Below are 18,132 nucleotides of genomic sequence, written 5' to 3'. Positions count from 1 at the left end.
AGACGTGGTGATCCGCTGAATTTAAACATATTAGTAAGCAGAGGTAAAGAAACTAACCAGGATTCCCCCAGTAATGGCGAGTGAAAAGGGAAGAGCCCATCGCTGAATCCCCGTCCGGTGGCGGGCGCAGCAAATGTGGCATACAGAAGACCGGCTCCCCGGCATCGCTCAGGGGGCCCAAGTGCTTTTGATCAAGGCTCACCCCGCGGACGGTGTTAGGCCGGGATCGGGTCTTCTCGGAGTTGGGTTGCTTGGGAATGCAGCCCAAAGCGGGCGGTAAATCCATCTAAGGCTAAATACGGGCATGAGACCGATAACCAACAAGTACCGTAAGGGAAAATTGAAAAGAACTTTGAAGAGAGAGTTCAAGAGGGCGTGAAAACATTGAGAGGTAAATGGGTGGGGTCCGTGCAGTCCGCTGGGAGGATTCAACACAGAAGGTCGTGGCCTGGGAGTTCCGGATACCCTCCGCTGGACCGGTGCCTGGGCCCTACACGGCCCCCGCAGGGCGCATTTCCATCATGGCGGTGTGCCACGACCGGCTCCGAGTCAGCTGGGAAGGCTTCATGGTGGCAGGTGGCCCTTCGCTCCGGCGGAGGTTTTACAGCCCCCCGGCAGCAGCTTTGCTGTGTCCGCAGGGCCGAGGGAGATTCTACTGCCTCCGAGCCCTCCTTCAGGCACTCGTTCCCAACCACCCCTCAGGGTGTGCCGGGCGGTTGAAGGGGGATGGGGTCCCCTGCTCCCGGCATGACTGTCCACTTGGGCGGACTGTTCTCAGTGCGCCCAACCGCATCGCACCGCTGGGCGGGGAGGCCCACGCTGGGCGCCAGGGGTCTGCAGCGATGTCGGTTACCCACCCAATCCATCTTGAAACATGGACCAAGGAGTCTAACACGTGCACGAGTCGGAGGGCAGAGCGAAACCCTGTGATGCAATGAATGTGAGGGCCGGTACGTCCCGGCTGAGGTTGGATCCCGCCACGCTTCCAGAGGAGGGCGTACCACCGGCCCATCTCACCCGCTCTGTCGGGGAGGTGGAGCATGAGCGTGCGTGATAGGACCCGAAAGATGGTGAACTATGCCCGGGCAGGGTGAAGCCAGAGGAAACTCTGGTGGAAGTGGGTAGCGGTCCTGATGTGCAAATCGGTCATCCAACCTGGGTATAGGGGCGAAAGACTAATCGAAGCTTCTAGTAGCTGATTCCCTCTGAAGTTTCCCTCAGGATAGCTGGTGCTTGGAGCCCCCAGTTTTATCTGGTAAAGCAAATGATTAGAGGTCTTGGGGCCGAAACGATCTCAACCTATTCTCAAACTTTAAATGGGTAAGAAACCTGTCTTGTTGGCGTGGAGCCGGGCATGGAATGCGAGTGCCTAGTAGGCCACTTTTGGTAAGCAGAACTGGTGCTGCGGAATAAACCGAATGCCGGGTTAAGGCGCCAGATGCCGACGGTCATCAGACCCCAGAAAAGGTGTTGGTTGATATAGACAGCAGGACGGTGGCCATGGAAGTCAGAATCCGCTAAGGAGTGTGTAACAACTCACCTGCTGAATCAACTAGCCCTGAAAATGGAGGGCACTGGAGGGCAGGCCCATACCCGGCCGTCACCGGCACTGAGAGCCGCGGGGGCTAAGCCGCGACGAGTAGTAGGGCCGCTGCGATGAGCACGGGAGCCTTGGGCGAGGGCCCGGGTAGAGCCGACGTAGGTGCAGATGTTGGTAGTAGTAGCAAATATTCAAACAAGAACTTTGAAGGCCGAAGTAGAGAAGTGTTCCGTGTGAACAGCAGTTAAACATGGGTGATGGGCGAACGCTGTTCGGAAGGGACGGGTGATGGCCTCCGTTGCCCTCGGCTGATCGAAAGGGAGTCTGGTTCAGATTCCCGAACCCGGAGTGGTGGATGTGGGCGCCCTCGCGGCATCCATTGTGGTAACTCAAATGATCCCGGAGAAGCCAGCGAGAGCCCCGGGGAGAGTTCTCCTTTCTTTGTGAAGGGCAGGGAGCTCTAGAATGGGTTCACCCCGAGAGAGGGGCCCGAGCCTTGGAAAGCGTTGCAGTTCCGGCCGCGTCCATTGAGCTCTCGCTGGTCCTTGAAAATCCGGGAGAGATGGTGTACACCTCGCTCCGGGCCGTACCCATATCCGGAGCAGGTCTCCAAGGTGAACAGCCTCTGGCATGTTGGAACAATGTACGTAAGGGAAGTTGGCAAGCCAGATCCATAACTTCGGGATAAGGATTGGCTCTAAGGGCTGGGTCGTTCGGGCTGGGGGGTAAAGCGGGGCTGGGCACGAGCCGGCGACCTCCGGGCGGCGGCGACTCTGGATGTGACCTGGTCCCTTCCTGTGGATTGCCCCAGCTGTGGTGGTTGCCTCTCCCCGTGCCCCCTCCCCGGGGTGCGTTCTGCCTTGGCCGGCACCTAGCAGCTGACTTAGAACTGGAGTGGACCAGGGGAATCCGACTGTTTAATTAAAACAAAGCATCGCCATGGCCTGAGGCGGGTGTTGACAGGAAATGATTTCTGCCAAGTGCTCTGAATGTCAAAGTGAAGAAATTCAATGAAGCGCGAGTAAACAGCTGGAGTAACTAAGACTCTCTTAAGGTGCTTCTGGAGGTAAATGAAGCCATCAAGGAAGTGCTAGATTCAGGTGGAAGAGCCATGCTGGTAATGTTAGATCTGTCGGCGGCTTTCGACACAGTCCCTCATGAGGGTCTCCTCAGCAGACTTTATGAGATCGGTCTGAGAGGGACGGTGTTGAGCTGGTTTAGATCTTATCTAGCTGGTCACCGGTAGGTGGTCTGGGCCCCCCCGTACTCGGCCGAAGTGCCGCCTTTGAAGGTCGGAGTTCCACAGGGGTCGGTGCTTAGCCCGACTCTTTTTAATATCTTCATGACCCCTTTGGCGGTGCTGGCGGAGTCTTTTGGGGCTCAGAATATATAATACGCCGATGACACCCAGCTCCTTTTCACCTGTGGTAAGGGAGCTGAGTTCAACGGAGAGAGCATCCGCGGGAGCCTTGGGGCTGTTTTCGACTGGTTTCAGCGAAACAGCCTCAAGTGCAACCCTGACAAATCAGAGGTGCTTTTCTTCGGGTGTCAGGCTGACCCGAGCTGGCAGGATTGGTGGCCTGTGAACATGTTCCCTCCCTCGCCCTCTTCTCTGTTGGCTAAGAACCTTGGGGTCAAAATTGACAACAGCCTATCTCTTAAGTCCCAGATCTTGGGCCTGACTGGCACTTGCTATGGTCTCCTTCAAATGTTGCGCAAGTTTCTTCCCTTGCTCCCTTTGATGCATAGGAAGACGACGGTCCAGGCTCTTATCTGCTCTAGGCTGGACTACTCAAATGTTTTATATTTGGGTCTTCCGGACTACCTACTACAAAAACTCCAGGTGGTCCAAAACTCAGCAGCACGGGCCATTTTTGGCCTACCTCGCCAAGCGAGAGCCTCGGACCTGTTACTTTCCCTACACTGGCTCCCTGTTAGGAAGCGGATTGTTTTTAAAGCACTTACGCTGGCGCATAAAGCACTCCATGCAGTGGGAGCTGAATATATCCAGAAACGCCTTGCTTTCTACAAACCTAAAAGATCCCTTAGATCGGAATCTCTTGGTTTGGCTATTGTCCCTGCTGTTCGGAAAGCAAGGGTAGGGGGACATTCTTTCAAACATGTTGCTCCTCAGTTATGGAACACCCTCCCCCTGTCGCTCCGCTGTACCCCGAACCTGCTGGCCTTTAGAAAAGGTCTGAAAACGTGGCTCTATGGACAGTGATCGCTTTGTTTTCTTCTGTTTTTTTCACCTTTTCTTTCTTCTTTTGTAGCTTTGCTGTGGGTCAGAAAGCGCCGGGACACGCCTTGGAGTACCCGAGCGCTATATAAGACACCCATAACATTAACATTAACATTAACATTAAGATAGCCAAATGCCTCGTCATTTAATTAGTGACGTGCATTAATGGATGAACGAGATTCCCACTGTCCCTACCTACTATCTAACAAAATCACAGCCAAGGGAACTGTCAAAATCAGTGAGGAAAGGAGACCAGGTTGATCTTGACTCTATTCTGGCACTGTGAAGAGACATGAGAGGTGTAGGATAAGTGGGAGGCCCTCGGGCTGCCGGTGAAATACCACTACTCTTACCATTTTTTCACTTACCCGGTGAGGGGGGGTGAGCGCCGTGGGGCTCTCGCTTCTGTCTCCAAGCTCCCGGCGCATGCTGGGTGCGACCTGCTCCGGAGACAGTGGCAGGTGGGGAGTTTGACTGGGGCGGTATACCTGTCGAACGATAATGCAGGTGTCCTAAAGCTAGCTCAGGGAGGACAGAAACCTTGTGCGGAGCAGAAGAGCAAAATCTCGCTTGATCACGATTTTCAGTATGAATACAGACCGTGAAAGCGGGGCCTCACGATCCTTCTGACTTTTTGGGTTTCAGGCAAGAGGTGTCAGAAAAGTTATCACAGGGATAACTGGCTTGTGGCGGCCAAGCGTTTATAGCGAAGTCGCTTTTTGATCCTTCAATGTCGGTTCTTCCTATCATTGTGAAGCAGAATTCACCAAGCGTTGGATTGTTCACCCACTAATAGGGAACATGAGCTGGGTTTAGACCGTCATGAGACAGGTTAGTTTTACCCTACTGATGATGTGTCATTGCAATAGTAATCCTGCTCAGTACGAGAGGAACCGCAGGTTCAGACATTTGGTGTATGTGCTTGGCTGAGGAGCCAATGGGGCAAAGCTATCATCTCTAAGTCAGAATCCCCCCTAAACCGTAACTATACCGCAGTACTGTGGAGCCGCGGTTGGCCTTGGATAGCCAGCCTCTCTTGGGGGGCCAGTGCGAGGAGCTGCTCGCTTGGGGACCAGAGCGTGGAGGGAAGGGGGCTGCCTCCATTGCCCTTAGTGCACCGCATGTTCATGGGGCACTCAGTGCTAAATCATTCGTAGATGACCTAATTCTCGGTCAGGGTTTTGTAAGTAGCAGAGCAGCTACCTCGCTGCGATCTACTGAAAGTCATCCTCTGAACCAAGCTTTTGTCTCTCCGTGCAAGGGCGCCCTTGGAAGCCCTCTTCCACCACACCCAGGGGTGGGTCCCTCTGCCGCCGAGCCGACAGGAGGGACGCAGAGGGGGTAACTAGGGCCTGCTGGAGGCTGCCTCCACCACGTGCCCTTCAGGCACGGGGGCCTACCAATCCTGTCCCTGCCCCACCGGGGTGTGGGGAAGGGGGCTACCATCCCTTGCAGGTTGGCAGGGTGACCAGATGGCCTGGGCCTGCCGGGCCTCCCCTTCCCGCTGCTCCTGGCAAATTGAGCAGGTAGGCGAGCAGTGGCAGCCCCGGGGAAGGCACATCCCGAACCTCTGCCTCATAGTGCCTGGCCACCCTCGCTGGACTGCAAGGGTGACTGGGTACGGCACCCTCCCAGGCCATCGGGGTGCAGGGTCATTCCGGGTCATCTGGTCACCTGATGGCCCTGCGGGCCGGGTGACCAGATGGACCTGTGGGTCAGGTGACCAGATGGTGCTGTGGGCAGGGTGACCAGATGGCCGTGCAGGCCAGGTGACCAGATGGCCCTGCGGGCCGGGTGACCAGATGGCCCTGTGAGCCGGTGGCCGGGCTAACTCCAACTTTTGTCCTTCCCCACAGTTCTGTAAGCCCTCACTATGTGGGGACTTAATAGTCGAGAAAAATGGGCTCCCTGGGCAGGCCGTTGGGGAGAGGACGTGACCTGGGCTTAACCCTCCTTGGTTCCAGCCGAGGGTCTGGGTGCTGGGGTCAGGGGTCCACCGGGTCCCAGAGAGACTCTCCCCGTCCTGGCTAGGGTTCGGAAGCTGGGACCTGGCCTGGGGCTTGAGCTCCGTCTGGTGGGCCCTGGAGTGCGTGAACCACCGGTCCCGCAAGCCATCAGAGGGTCCGGTAGCTGGGGATGGGGGTCCACCGGGTCTTGGGAGACTCTCCCCGGCCTGAATAGGGTTCGGAAGCTGGGACTGGGCCCGGTGCTTGAGCTCCATCTGGCATGCCCCGGGGTGCATGAGCCCCCCATCCTGCAAGCTATCAGAGGGTCTGGGCGCTGGGGACAGGGGTCCACTGGGTCCCAGGAGGCTCTCCCCGGCTGCCTAGGGTTCGGAAGCTGGGACCGGGCCCGTGGCTTGAGCTCTGTCCGGTGGGCCCTAGGGTGCATGAGCCCCCATCCATGTAAGCCAACAGAGGGTCTGGGTGCTGGGGATGGGGGTCCACTGGGTCCTGGAGAGGCTCTCCCCGGACTGGCTATGGTTTGGAAACTGGGACCGGGTCCAGGGCTTGAGCTCCGTCTGGCGGGCCCCGTGGTGCGTGAGCCCCCCATTCTGCAACCCATCAGAAGATGTGGCCTGGGCTTAACCCTCCTTGGTTCTGTCTGAGGGTCTGGGTGCTGGGGTCAGGGGTCCAACGGGTCCCAGGGAGGCTCTCCCCAGCCTGGCTAGGGTTCGGAAGCCGGGACCGGGACCGGGCCCGGGGCTTGAGCTCCGTTCAGCGGGCCCAAGGATGAGTGAGCCCCTCCGCCCTGCAAGCCATCAGAGGGTCCAGGCCCTGGGGACTGGGGTCCACCGGGTCCCGGGGAGGCTCTCCCAGCCTGGCTAGCGTTTGACCAATTTCTTTTGGCAATTTGGCAACAGGAGTGTCAGTGGTGCCTGCATCTTCAGCACTTGTCTCTCTAAAGTAATTAAAATGTGAATGGTCATAAAATAGGCATATTTTTTCACTAACATTACATTTCATTTTGGATAATTCATTTTACCATAAATTATTATATCTTTCAATGTTTCCCTTATAAGAGGGATAGTTCTGAGTTAAAGATCCAGAATTGTTCATTTTCTACGTATTTTTCTTCTAGATAGCATTAAAAAATCAGTTGTTATGAATACATTTTAATAGTTAGGTGGAACCAAATTCTCCAATATACCCAAAATGATTGCACGGCATGGTTTGCTTACGGACGAGTTGTACGGAGCAGTTCAGACCAGGAATCGACTCGGTCAGTGAATTTCGCATTGCTCGCATCGTACTTGCTCACTCCTACAGGTGTACGAGTCAGGCGGATAAAATGCGTACGGCTTGAACGTTTTCCAGCCGGATCGCGTTTGTGCCCTTTCGACCCAGATCGGAATCGGCCCCTTAATGGCTAACTTTTCTTGGTTGGTGTAGTCCCACAATGCTGTTCCGAGTGTGGCTGCATTAAAGATCCTATGTTTTGAACTTTGGGCCCTGCTGTAGTCCCATTTGAGAATCTTTCTGAATCTCCCTGTAGTAAATTTGTCTTTTCTGCAAAGTTGCCAGTAATTTTTCAACTTATTCTGGACATTATGTTTGTTGGTAATATGACTTTGTGCAAAGTGAAACTACCATTAGTACCACAGTGAGTTTGCTCTTCATTCTAAAATGGAACTTTAAAACGGATTTTACCCTGTTAGTACATATCTCCATTAAGACCACTGTAAGTTGGGGTAGGGATTGCACCAGTGGTATAGAAGGTAAATGTCATATAAGGGCTAAGGCGTGTTGTTGCACCACCCACATATATAACAAAATCTATGGTTACCAAAAACACTATTGTGCTCTGGCTGGTCAGCAGTTTTAAGCGCTACAGTGATATATGACAGGGAAATGTGGCTTTTGTCATGTAACAAAGACTATTTTTATATAGCATATTTTGCCCCCTAAAATGTAAAGCCACAGGGCTGGATGCATAATATATGAAAATGTGCTATACCATATACTAGTAATAGTAGTCCCTCACTGTTAAAAATTTAGAATAGGTTGTTTTATTGTAAAAGCAAAGCTACATTTTCCATGCAGAAACTTCTGCTTCAGAAACATTTAGAGAAGAGTTTCAAAGTTGTTTCTCACTTGGTTCCACTTGACATGGCTACATTAAATTGCACCGGCTGCTAACTTCTGAGCATCAGCACTCTTTCTTTCACAAATTAGGTACAGCTGTTAGGTAAGTTCTTCTTCAATTGTTTGGATAAGAAGTGAGGAACTTTGTCAAAAATGGAATGTGCAAATGGCATAGACAAGGGCGACAAATTAGTCATGATTGGACGTAGGAAATTCTCCAGTCAGTGGCTAGTGCACAGGATAAAGCAAGCACCCTTCCAAATGCCTTGTAGAGCTTCTACCTCTGCCCCAGTGAGGTGAGCCTCGGCACACACCCAACTATTTAGCATGCAAACTAGGCCTGCCCCTTTGGCTCAGGGAGGTGAAACTCTGGCCTACAGAAGGAAAACACCTTGTTGCAGCACAGCACATCTGAAGTTGTTTTACCTCCACTGGAAAGGCAGCCAGCAGGCTTGTTTCAATGTAAATGTGTTGCAGAGACACAGCTTTTGCAATGAGAAGAGAGGCGAGTAGTTCCCAGTGGCAGTCCTGAACCATATCCCAGTAGGAACACTGCCTGTGCAGAAATGTATTGGTCTCCCGAAACTGCTTCCTGTAAGTGGCTGTTCGCAGAGGGGGTGCTGCGTGGGCGGTGCAGCAGAAGGGGGAGGGGCATGGCGGGAATGTAGTGGAGTTGGACATACGATGGCCAGGAGTAAAGTAATTAAATAAATAAATAAAACTATTTACCTTGCGCTCGCTGCATCGCCAACTCGGCAATGCAACGAGCACAAGGTAAATCGTTTTATTTATTTATTTAATTACTTTACACCTGGCCGTCGTATGTCCGACTACAGTAACCCACCCACCCTGCCCCTCCTCCGCCCGCCACACCACCCCGCAGCACTACATCTGCAAGCCGCCACTGCTGCCTGTGCCCAGTGATGAACACCTGGCTCCTCCCTACAACTGTCTTCTCTCTGTATCTACTCTGAGAGAACACAATAGTATCCCAAAGCTGCTGCCTGGCCTTACCTACCCCTGTCTCTCTCCCATCATTCACATTCAGTGCTACACGTTATGAGTTACCTGCTGCCACAAAAAAAAACAGAAAAGCAAGATGGACCTCTCGACATGGACTCTTGCATTCTATACCAAGTATTTCTAGTGCATTATTAATCATAAGTACGCTACAAATGACAGTTACAACCACAATGACTGTAACGTGGGCTGATCAAAATGGCGCTTGCAGCAAGCAGTGGTTGAGTGGAAAGGATCTTTTCTCTTTCTCTCTTTATGAGTGAAGTTCTGGAAGACTTCAAAGTGTGTTTCTAACCAGACGTAAAAATAGATGAAAAGGTCAGGGGTGTTTTTTGCCTTCAAAATACACACACTCTGTATTCCCAAGACGTCGGAAAATATACTTCACATTATTTCTACTAGGTTAACCAGGAAATTCTCCAGATGAATGAAATCCTTGCTGTTTGGTATCATAAAGCTTATGTGATGGCTTTGTTGAGGTATTGCTTGCTGCAGATACCTCTGGAAATCACAAAGGTTGCAGGTTTGAATCCCATAGGAACTAATTTAATAGTCTCTTTGTACCTATAGAGGGGGGGGGCTCAACCTAACATTATTAATTTGATCAACTGTTAAATAAAGAATGGGCGTTTCGTTCATGCCTCGATGCAAATAGATGATAACCACTTTTCCTTAAAAATGGTGGAACTGATTTGTAAAGTATAATAAATACACTGACAATTAATCTCATCTCAAAAGCTCCTGGTCATGTGGAGGCTGGAGAACTGTAGTAGAGGAATTTCTTTAGGTTGGCATGATGACATGGAGGTGGCATGGTTTTAGGAGAGTCACCGCAAGCAACTTAGCAAGCGTCAAAATATATCTTTTGAACTCTTCATCATTTCTTTGAAATATATAATTTACAGGCACATGCATCAAAGGAAAAACCGGTCGCAAAGGGGCAGATTCTGAGAATCGCAATTTCTGGAATCTCTAAATTGCGATTCCTTAAATTGCGATCGCATTTAAGGAATCCCAAATTGAGATTCTATGTCAGGAGCGGAGGCTTCAGATTATGCTATATCTTCCTTCGCTTTATTAACATAAAAACTCCACAGCAGCTTAGGAAAATATGTAAACAGTGAACAAAAAATGCTTTAAGTCCTAAAGCATTCGAAGGAACGTTTTAACAGTCCAAAACCACAACTCCCAAGAGTCTCTTGTGTATTGCTAGTCCATAGTCCTTCCATTATGTCCATCACAGCTAGAAAGCCAGCCCTCTCTTCCTCTTCCGCCTCTTTCTTCGCTTTTCCCGCAGCCAGATAAGTGCTTTTAATGTTTCCTTTTATGTGATATTTACTGGTTGTATGGTATATACGATTGCTGGGGGCTCGTTACATGGTTTGCTTTCCCATTGCAGAGTCCCCGGTCGCGGGAACGTTCTATCCGTTCCTACGCGACTTTTCTTTTCCCATTTGTGTGCGGTGACTGATAAAGCCGCCAGGGGGCGCCCACGCGTCTCGCCGGCTCTTCGGCGCGTCTCCTCAGTTACGGGAGCCGCGCTGAGCAGTCTGCCTGCGCCGGAGCCTACCCTCGCTTACCCCTCAGACACCTGGTTTACCGGGTCTGTAACCCTTATTTCTGACGCCCCGCTGGGGTCTGTATTGCGGCGTTGACCGCGTGAAACGCCTTCGGGCGCATTTTTGTGCACCTCACTTACTGTGTGTGGCTTAGCGCGCTTGAGGGGTAGCAAGACTCGGTCCCGGTGAGGAGAGTCCGCGCGCTGGGGGGTCGGTGCAGCCCTACCTGCCACGCCTGTTGGCCCACAAAGTGATTGCAGTCAGTTTTGTCTGCCCATACTCGAGGGACCTCTCGAATAACACCCTCCTGGGTGCCTGTAGGGTTGTTTCTGTGAGTTCATGATGGAAGGGGAGTATGATGAGGAGCCCTATTCATACCTACAGGACGATGAGTTCTACCAAGCGGTGGATAGCTCCATTTACCGCTGTGTGACGGAGGTGGTGGGGCCCATGGAAGACCGCCTCTCCGCACGCATTGTGGAGGAATGCGCGAAGTTAGCGTCTGCGCATTTGGGGCCGGTTTCCGACCCCCCAGGGACGTCGAGCGGGTTGCCGCCCGCACCGAAGAAACCCTGCGGAGAAGGCCCGTCCTCGGAGACCCAGGGGGTGGACAGGGGCACCTTTGAGCGTCTCCGTGACGCCTTTTTGGCGAAAGCAACGGCTGCGCCCCCTACTCCCTTGGCGGACCCTGGTGCTTCGGGGGACGTGTCAACTGCCCCCGCTTCCCCAGTGTACGACTCGCCGGACACTGATGACGACGGGGAGTCGGTACGCTCTTGGCGCCCGTCGAGCTCAGCCAAGGAACTGCCACGGGATGAATCGGGCATGTTGGACCCGGACGAGATTGTTCATCGCGCTCCGCGGCTTGGACACCGGGTGAGACGGTGGCGAAGTTCGTGGCGGGTCGGCTACGCAAGCCACTGGAAAAGGAGGCCAGAGGTTGTCTGCGAGGGGAGTGTCCTCGACCGACTTTGGAAGGTAAGGTGGCTATGACCCCCGAGTTGGATGCGAAGATGGCCACCTTCTTGGCAAAATTTATGAAGGATCCCAGAAAAGGTATTGATCGGTCCTGGCGATCCTGTCAGGATAAGTTGCTGGTAGCAGTTGGGCCTGCCACGAAGATCCTCGACATGGCGGAGGAGGCGAAGGCGAATGGCACAGTCATTTCCCCGGAGGTGCTTTCCAATTGGGCACAACGGGTTATTGTGTTCCTGGGCAATGCCAATTGCGCCCTCTCCACTGAACGCAGGTGTTCCTTGTTGATTAAATTGGACCCTAAGTTGGGGGATCCGGCCTCGTCGGAGGCGGGTGCGGTGGCCCAGGGAGGCCTCTTTGACGAGCCCTTTATCAGAGAGCTGGGCAAGTTCGTGTCCACGTTTACATCGCTGGACAAGGCACAGTCCAGCATCAAACGCGTTTTTCACCAGCGTTTCTCCGGAGGGGCCGGTCGCGGCAGGGGCCGTGCGACCGGCCGTGGCCAGCAGGCCAATAATAGAGGACAAGGCTCCGGCAGAGGCCAGTACCAGACCTCTGCAAACTTTAATAATTTCTACCCCACCAGAGGGCAACGCTTCGGCGGCAGAGGATTCAGGAAGAATTCCGGACAAGGAAATACCTCCGGTGAGTGTACTTTGTTTAGATCAAGTTCCGATAGGAGGGAGGTTGGCAGCCTTTTACGGGGAGTGGGAGTTGCTCACTGCCGACGCTTGGGTCATGCAAACCATACGTGGGTTCCACATAGAGTTCTACGACCAACCCACGCAAGCAGTGTCCCCATGTCCAATGGTGTTTTCAGAGTCCGACGCGCGTTTGATAGACGGAGAGGTCTCGGAACTGCTCCGCAAAGGGGCCATCCGTCTATCAACGCGCCACCCCAACGGTTTTCTCAGCAATGTCTTCCTAGTGGACAAGACAGATGGGGGCAAGAGACCTGTGATCAATCTCAAAGAATTCAACGGGTGGTTGATCTATCGACACTTCAAGATGGAGGGTATCCACCTCCTTCGAGATGTGCTCCTCCCTCGGGATTGGATGGTGAGACTGGATCTCAAGGACGCCTATCTGGTCGTTCCTACCCATCCGCTGCATCGTCGTTTCCTTCAGTTTCTATGGAACGGCAGGGTGTTCGAGTTCACCGCGCTGCCGTTCGGTCTGTCTTCGGCCCCCTGGTGCTTCACGAAGGTGCTCCATCCGGTGGTGGAGTTCCTCAGGGGTCAAGGGGTGCGGATGTTGGTATACTTGGACGACATCCTCCTCATGGGACAGTGTCCAGTGATCTTGGCTGGACAGCTGCAACAGGCCGTGCACCTTCTTCAGACGCTGGGATTCGTGATCAACGGCTCAAAGTCGGTTTTGATTCCCACTCAGAAGATTACCTTCCTGGGTTTCGTGGTAGACTCAGTGGAGGCGGTTCTAAGCCTTCCGGGCCGGAAGGTCGCGAAGATCCGACACCTGCTTCGGCAGACGATCACCAAGGATCGCACGTCTTTGCGACATATCGCCAAGGTGGTAGGACTTCTGTCGTCCTCCATCCAAGCGATTTTTCCGGGGCCCCTACATTACTGGGCGCTTCAACGCCTCAAGGCTCAGCACCTTCGGAGAGGGATGAGCTGCGATCAGTGGGTTCCTCTCACGGAAGAGGTGAAAGAGGAAATGTCTTGGTGGCTATCTCACATGGAGGCGTGGAATGGTCGGGCGATCTTCGGGTCCGCCCCAGATCTAGTCATAGAATCCGATGCCAGCAGGTCGGGCTGGGGCGCCCGGTGCGGGGATTTCTCCACCGGCGGTGCCTGGTCTTCAGAAGAACAACGGTTACATATCAACTGTTTGGAGCTCCTGGCGGGCTCCTTCGCAGTCCGTTGTTGGACCAAGAATTCGGTCAAAGCCTGTGTTCTACTGAGAATGGACAATGTTTCAGCGGTTCGTTATGTGAACTATCTAGGGGGTCCTCGTTCCCGCGCTCTGGCAGATTTGGCCAAGGACTTCTGGGACTACTGCCGGTCGCGCCACATTGCTGTGACCGCGGAGTATCTACCGGGTCAGGCCAATCAAGTAGCGGATTGGCACTCCAGGTACCTCAGGGATGCCAGTCAGTGGAAACTGGATCCGGAAGTGTTCCGGTGGTTACAAGACCTCTGGGGTCCCTTCTCGGTGGACCTGTTTGCGTCCCGTCTCGACCACCAGCTGCCGCGTTTTTTCAGTTGGAGGCCGGACCCTCTGGCGGAAGCCACAGACGCCTTTCTACAGGACTGGAGTCGGGAAAGACCGTTTGCGTTCCCCCCGTTCTCCATGGTAGTGCGGACGGCGGCCCAAGTACGCCGCCAAGGAGCGGAGCTGGTGTTGGTTACGCCGCTCTGGAGGTCTCAAGTATGGTTTCAGGTTCTTCTGGAACTTTCTTGGGATTTTCCAATCCTACTCCCCCTGTTTCCTCTGCTCCTGACGAATCCGGATCAGGAACCGCATCCTCTCATCATGCGGGGTTCGCTCCGCCTCATGGCATGGAGGCTCTCAGGAGACGCTGGTCGCTCCCAGGCCTTTCGGGGTCGGCTGAGCACCTGCTCTCCAAAGCATGGGCCGATAGTACGACGAAGCGCTACAGATCCGCTTGGCTTAAGTGGATGCGTTGGTGTCTACGAAGGGATTTGGATCCCTTGGTCGCGGGCCTCATTCCCGTGCTGAATTTCCTGGCTGACCTAGCCAACAAGGGCCTTGCCTACAGAACGATTAATGCGATTCGATCGGCGATTTCGGCAGGCCATGATAACATCGATGGCTCTCCGGTAGGGGAGCACCCTTTTGTTTGTCGGCTTCTGCGGGCTATTCGACTCGCATTGCCTCCTGAGCCCAGGTATTCCGTCCTTTGGGACGTCAATTTGGTCCTGAACTTGTTCCTGTCATGGCCGGCCAACTCCTACCTGTCTCTTAAGGAGCTCTCGGCAAAGTTGGCCATGCTGTTATGTTTAGTTTCTTGTAGACGTGTGTCTGACGTGCGTGCTCTGGATATCGCGGCACGCATCTTTTCCCCGGATGGGGTTACTTTTACCGTGGGTCGACGCACTAAAACGTCGTCGCGATCCATTTCCTATCCAGCTTTTCTAGACACTCCTAAGTTGTGTGTTGTGCAATGCCTCAAAGCATACGAGGATTTAACTTTGGAATTGCGCCCCCCGGGCGAGCGTCAATTGTTGATTGCCTTGCAAAAGCCACACAAAGCTGTCTCCTCCCCCACTATTGCTAGATGGGTGCGTTGGGTCATGCAAGAAGCAGGCATTGATACGAATCTTTTTGGAGCACACTCTACCAGAGGGGCCATGGCCTCTGAAGCGTTCTCTGTGGGTGCTCGCTTGGAGGATCTAATGCGAGCTGCAGATTGGTCCTCGGATTCCACCTTTAAGAGGTTTTATTTTAAACCCGTGGTGGATTTGGCCCAGTTGGTGGTAAGTAAGCTTTGAACAAGCATAATCTGAAGCCTCCGGTCCTGACATAGATTCGAAATTTGCCTAGCTTATGTAACGGTAAGTTTCAATTCTATTAAGGACACGGAGGCGAGGATTATCCCACCCAGGCTACACATTGGTTTCTCTACCCGCCCGTATGGCAGTAAGTAAAGCGTTTTCCTTTATACGGTTTCTGTACTGTGCTAGTCGTGGAGTACTCCTTTGCCTTATTATTGCATTCCTATGCCACCTCGCTTACGCTGTCCCCTTTTTTTCGACAGGCAACGAGGGTGCTAAGCAGGATCAATGAGGTGAATGCGTGATCTGCGCGAAGAAAGAGGAGGAAGAGGAAGAGAGGGCTGGCTTTCTAGCTGTGGTGGACATAATGGAAGGACTATGGACTAGCAATGCACAAGAGACTCTTGGGAGTTGTGGTTTTGGACTGTTAAAACGTTCCTTCGAATGCTTTAGGACTTAAAGCATTTTTTGTTCACTGTTTACATATTTTCCTAAGCTGCTGTGGAGTTTTTATGTTAATAAAGCGAAGGAAGATATAGCAAAATCCTCGCCTCCGTGTCCTTAATAGAATTGAAACTTACCGTTACATAAGCTAGGCAAATTTCGATTCCTTAAATGCAATGCATGAAAGTTAAAAAATTAGCGATTTCGCTGTTAGGAGTAGCAAACTACCATGAAGTTGAACTTCATGGTAATTTGCAAAAACTTTGAAAAATGCACTTTTATGCATTTTTTTATGTTTTATGTTGCGCACACACATGCCCTTAGGGCATGTGTGTGTTCAACATATGTGCACAGATAAATTTCAGGGGTGCAACAGGGTGTCATTTTGACACCCTTGCACCCTTGAAATTGCATGAGCCTACTGGTATTTGCAAATTGCTCATGTAATCTCCAATTCATTCCTGTGGGCCTGGAGGCCCATAGGAATGAATCGGACAGCATTCTTTAATTGCAACTAGCAATTTGCGATTAGCAATTAAGGAATGTGTAGGAATCGCTATTTTTATAGCGATTCCTACATGCATAGGCTTTTGCGATTCCTAAATAGTGATTCCTTAAAAATTGCTATTTAGGAATCACAATTCCTTCTTTGATTCATGTGGCAGATAGTGTTATTTGCATGATAAGTGCCTTGCATAAAGGTGCAATAAATCTACAAAAATAATAATAACCATCACCATCGTCAGAATAATCAGAATAATCATAAAGACAGGTCACTCCTCTCACCAACAAACACTGATAAAGTTATCTTTTTTCTCTTAATCACATTCAGGGTAAGAAAAAAAGACAATTATCCAGAAAAGGGCTCCAGAATCAGACACAACTCTGTCTAGGGAGAGACTGCCTGTCTCGTGAAATGCGCTTTTCCAGGTAAGACCTGACCAGAAAAGAGGATGTGTGTACATGGTTAGTCAACTTTCATTTCTACTGTTAATATCTCTTCCTCTCCACCTCAATTTTCGTCTGACCATCAATATTACATGATCATATTGTTTACAAACTTTTAGTTCATTCCTAGATTCTCAAGAAAAAGAAAACGTTCACTGCTAGTGACTCGTGATACTTGTTTGTGTCTTACTGAAGGTTGGCAAAACATTTTATTGCACACATTTGTGCAGTAAAATGTTTTTCCAAACTACTGGCATCATCAAGGCTTTTCTAACCTTTGCTATCTGTCGTCTCTCCTTCCTGCTCAAGCAAGTCTGTCCTCCAGTATTGCTGAGAGTGCCATTCCCAGATATCTGCCGCAGGTACAGGAACCAGTCAAGAAGGCGGTATGGAAATTGGTCGAATTCTCCCACAGAACAAACAGTTTGCAAAACTAAAGGCGAAGAAAAGGAAGTCATTAGAGAACGAGGAAGGAGGATCGGAGAAGAAAGACATGAGTACCTAAAATAAGTTTGAAAGGAAAGGTGTAAAGTAGCTGGTAGAAAGAGAAAATGAAGCAAGAAAGAAAGGGGTAAAATGTGACAAGAGATTCAGAGGAGGAACAACAGAGGTGAACAATGGAGTTAGGAAGTGAGGCAATGGACTGAGCTGCTGGCAGGTAGAGAAAGGAGAAGAAAGGAACAAAAAAAAAAATAATGGCAGGGTTGGAAGAAGTGACGATTTAAATGCCATTTTTCAAACAGAGATATTTAATGTAGAAAAGTAGATCTGTTTCAAAACAGATAGTGCACATTCATAAAAAACAATGGTTGCAGAATGTAAAACTTGTTTTAGTGATCAGTGATAAAGTAGCGGGCACCAGAACTTGCAGTCCAATTTTCGAGGCTAGCTACTAATTGAAGACTAATAGATCAATTACCGTAAGTGATGTTTGGTGCACACCCCCCCCTATACAGCTCCCAGTTGCCACCCATGATGTGTGTTAGGGAATGAAAGAAGTTAGGAGATTGTCTGTAGGCCACAGGAGAAAGAGCTAATTCTGGGGTAAGGCGAGGCAAGATGGATGCTTCCATTGCTACTATAAGCAGGATTCTGATCTACCCCTACAAACGAATTAATGTATTAAAGAGATTTTGTACTACACTATGGTGTGCTGCATCCTGCTTACCTCAGAGGACTTAGTTACAGAAATAATCTGCGCCTGGTTAAAGGTTACACATTAGAGTAAATGGTAGGGCTCCTAGTGTTCCTGATGTCAGTCTATCCATCCTTGTTCCCTGTTACAGTGCCCCAGTTATAAGCACTCAGATGTGCTGCAGGGGTTAGTATGGTGAAAGGTAAGATAGAGGAGTTTCCAATACTGCCCTAAAGCAAATAGAGTTTACTTCAAATCTGAAATGAAGTTTTTGTTTGGTGTCCAATAATCACTGCATGTTATTTATAATGCCTCTGTAGAATTACTCCATTGAGTTGTTATGTGTTGGTCCAGCTCGAACGTTAGACTATTATCCATGCTCTCATTAAGCTGAAACCTCTGATTCAGGCTCACTGGTACGTTATGCATTGATACTCATCAGGAATCTTTATATTTGATTTTCAGATTCTGTGTGCATCATAGACTCCATTTATATGACACTGGATGTCATCTCTTCAGCTTTTTAAGATTAGTCAATGCATTTCTCAGTAAATGGGCTTTCATTTGTTTTCTAAACCACTAATTACACCAGGAGTCCTTACTTGTTTTTCTGCCATCGGGCAGTGCCGTGAGGGAAACGGCGAGGCACAACACGTCGGGGAGGCAGCAGGAGGCGGTCGAATCCAGCGGACCACACTCCCCAGC

The 18,132-nt window shown here is 51.1% G+C and overlaps 1 protein-coding gene and 1 pseudogene across 1 annotated transcript in view; one reads left to right on the top strand and one right to left on the bottom strand.

Annotated features, from left to right (window-relative positions):
* LOC147711301 (28S ribosomal RNA) overlaps positions 1–5,030 on the top strand; it is a 5,042-nt pseudogene extending 12 nt beyond the window's left edge.
* The window catches only part of LOC147711300 (SPARC-like protein 1), a 703,822-nt gene that overhangs the window by 233,569 nt on the left and 452,121 nt on the right, over positions 1–18,132 (bottom strand). Inside the window, exon 6 of the mRNA XM_086920139.1 lies at positions 16,568–16,725. Coding sequence (XP_086776265.1) covers positions 16,568–16,725 — 158 coding nt within the window. The remainder of the gene's footprint in view (positions 1–16,567; positions 16,726–18,132) is intronic.

The sequence above is a fragment of the Lissotriton vulgaris genome, chromosome 5, assembly GCF_964263255.1.
Source record: "Lissotriton vulgaris chromosome 5, aLisVul1.2, whole genome shotgun sequence".
Taxonomy (NCBI): domain Eukaryota; kingdom Metazoa; phylum Chordata; class Amphibia; order Caudata; family Salamandridae; genus Lissotriton; species Lissotriton vulgaris.
The sequence above is the reverse complement of the archived record's forward strand: the minus strand, read 5'-3'. Positions and strand labels throughout refer to the sequence as shown.